Genomic DNA, 2792 nt, shown 5'->3' with positions numbered 1-2792 from the left:
TATGCTAATACTAATATTTATCCGCTAATAGAAAGAAGTATTAGTGGATACAATAGAATTGTTACTGCAAGATAATGGAAACATTATAATGAAATTTAACAATGAATCTAACTAGTCAGGGAGAAGGTTTTCTAAAACTTCTACGATATGAATGTATGTTCAAACGTGCAGACAATCCTTTAGAAGAAATGACAAGTAATGCAACATCTAAACCAACATTTTTTTGGAGTGCTGCATGGAAACAAGTCAAGGATCCTCATCAGAACAAAGTCGAAATGATTATGAAACTAGATTATCCTCAAAGAAGCTTGTACTGCATAATGAGCCACCTTGACAATTTTTTATCTACAAGGTCTGAAGCCTTTCTTCTGCATGATCAAGGACAGGGTTTTCGCAGCTGGTGTATCGTATGCTTGACTAACATCTAATGGGAAATAAAAGCACTATTACAAATGACTACATCTTTTGATTTAGAAGGAATATCAGAACCAAGACAACTCTGCCTCTGGTTATAAGATCATCTAATAGAAAAGTATACTGGTAAGTTATGTGAAAGAATAATTACTAAATTACCCCCGCTTGTCTTAATTAGGTTTCTTGTAATTTATCTCATTAATTTATATACACTTGTTTGTCCTACCATATATATTTTCATTTTGCGCGCTTGTGGTTTCCTATATGTCCTATTATGAGTCTATGTTGTCTCTTTAGTCTTGGTTTGTGTTGTCCTTTCCACGTTCTTATCTTTATTTTTTTTATTCCTTGATCGCTCTCGTTAAGATCTATGTTTGAAATTCTTCATATCTGCTTATTTAAACCAAGACTTCACTACATCTCAACATTTAGTTTTGGTGCTTGCACTCCGAAGATGCAAACTATGTTCTGTCTCTAGCGCCTTTGATAATGCATGATATGGTTGCTTTTGTTGTTGCAAGCAATGGACTGCTAAATTTCCCTTTGTTGGTGCAAGCAATGGTCTGCTATGGTTGGCTCTAATGGTGTAAGCAATGGTCTCCTATAGTTGGCTCTTATGGTGCTAGCAATGGTATGCTTCAATTGCCTTTGGAGATGCAAGCAATAGCCCGACTTAGTTGCCTATTATGAATGTAAGCAAGTGTTTGACTAAGTTTTCTCTGATGACTACATCAAACGTCTAATTCATATGCCTCTATAAAAGTCAACCCCTATGATAAAATCAACGCCTCTATTGAAGGTCAACACTCAGTCGATGATCATGAAGAAATCAACGTTTTGATAAATTCAACGCCACTTATGAAGTTAACGCCTCTAATGAAGTCAACATTTAATGCGACGACATTCAATTCTTTGCAAAGACAAGTTGTGCACAATATTGTACCCTTTACTTGATCTAATTTCATACAACTTACGTGGAATGATTTCTGGGGTTGTGATCTGGCTTAAGCTGAACGGATAAATTTATCTTCAACGGTTCTATGCTGATATTGATGAAGATACACGTTGTCTTTCTGCTATGAAGTACAAAAGCAATACCCTAAAGGCTCTATAAAAGAACATTCTTCCTAACGTGAGCAAACAACAACAAATGCACATCAACACACAACATTTTACGTAACAACTACATGCAACACAATTGCATTAGAGAATTCCGCAATCATTCAAAATTTGTTTAAGTGTTGATAAAGAAATGTATGAAAGTATTACAATGTAAACAACCTCTTGAGAGAGATTTTTCGAAAAAACATAAACTCATTCATTTGTAACATAACCTAATAGTGGTTGTTTTCCTCAACGGTTTGTAGGTGGAAACTGGAAGTTGAGTAGACTTAACTTGTTGAAGTTAAGTGTTGTAATTCGGTTTTAACTATTGGAGAAAATCCTACTAGGTGAAGGGACTAGACGTAGCTACCGATTTGGTGGTGAACCAATATAAATCTTTGTGTGATTTACTTCTTTCCTCTACTTATTTATTATGTGCTTTTAATTGCCAAGTTTATCTAAGAATTTTTTAAAACAAGAAAACAAAATTCAACCGCCGCTTTTTTTGTGTTTTCAACCTTCGACGTCAATAGGCCTCCCCTGTTATGGAGAAAGATTTGGAGTACTGGAAAGACGGATTTAGAAGCTTCTACATCTCTCTCGATCCTAAACTCCAGGACATAGTCGAAGATGGCTATGAGGCTCTAAAAGATATTGCTGGTGTTGAAATATCAAAAAAGGATTTCACCGTTGAACAAAATAAACAATACAAAATGGATCATAAAGCCAAAACCTTCATGATGAATGTTATCACCTTTAAAGTGTTTGAAAAATGCAGCAACAATAAAACAAAAAAGAGTATCTTTAATTCTCTGGTTCTCAACTACAAAGGAAACAAGCATGTGCAGGAAGCCAAAACAAATATACTTGTAAAAAAGTATGACCTCTTTTATATGGAAGAAGATAAAAACATAGAGACAATGTTATTTATACTCCAAACTCTAGTCTCTAGGCTAAAGGTTCTCCAAAAGAGCTACACTATCTCCGACCACGTCAGGAAGATCCTCAAATGTCTTCCCAATAAGTGGAGACCAAAGTTAACAACTATTAAGAGACTAAGGATCTAAACAAACTATCTCTGGAAGAGATAATGAGTTCGCTCATATCCCACGAGATTGAATTGGTTGAAGATGAGCCCAAAAAGTAGTCAAAATCCCTTTCCCTTAAGTCCCAACGAAAGAATACAACCTCTTAGGCTCTACAAGCTACTAAAGAATCAAAGGGAAGCGAATTGGAAAATTAGAGTGAAGACTCAGATGATGAAGAACAAGCTA

The 2792-nt window shown here is 35.2% G+C and overlaps 1 protein-coding gene across 1 annotated transcript; it reads left to right on the top strand.

Moving 5' to 3' along the window:
• The first annotated feature begins 2063 nt into the window (after window positions 1-2063).
• Window positions 2064-2585, top strand: LOC140920751 (uncharacterized). Its single transcript, XM_073369574.1, has one exon. It carries the CDS (start codon window positions 2064-2066, stop codon window positions 2583-2585), a length of 522 nt encoding a protein of 173 aa, XP_073225675.1.
• Window positions 2586-2792: the final 207 nt, after the last annotated feature.

Source organism: Cicer arietinum, chromosome 6, assembly GCF_000331145.2.
Source record: "Cicer arietinum cultivar CDC Frontier isolate Library 1 chromosome 6, Cicar.CDCFrontier_v2.0, whole genome shotgun sequence".
In the NCBI taxonomy this organism is placed as follows: domain Eukaryota; kingdom Viridiplantae; phylum Streptophyta; class Magnoliopsida; order Fabales; family Fabaceae; genus Cicer; species Cicer arietinum.
Note: the sequence above shows the minus strand (reverse complement) of the source record. Positions and strands in the feature narration are given on the sequence as shown.

What these genes read in the sequence shown, in the direction of transcription:
- LOC140920751 (XM_073369574.1), top strand. Translation starts at nt 2,064, where the DNA reads ATGGAGAAAGATTTGGAGTACTGGAAAGACGGATTTAGAAGCTTCTAC.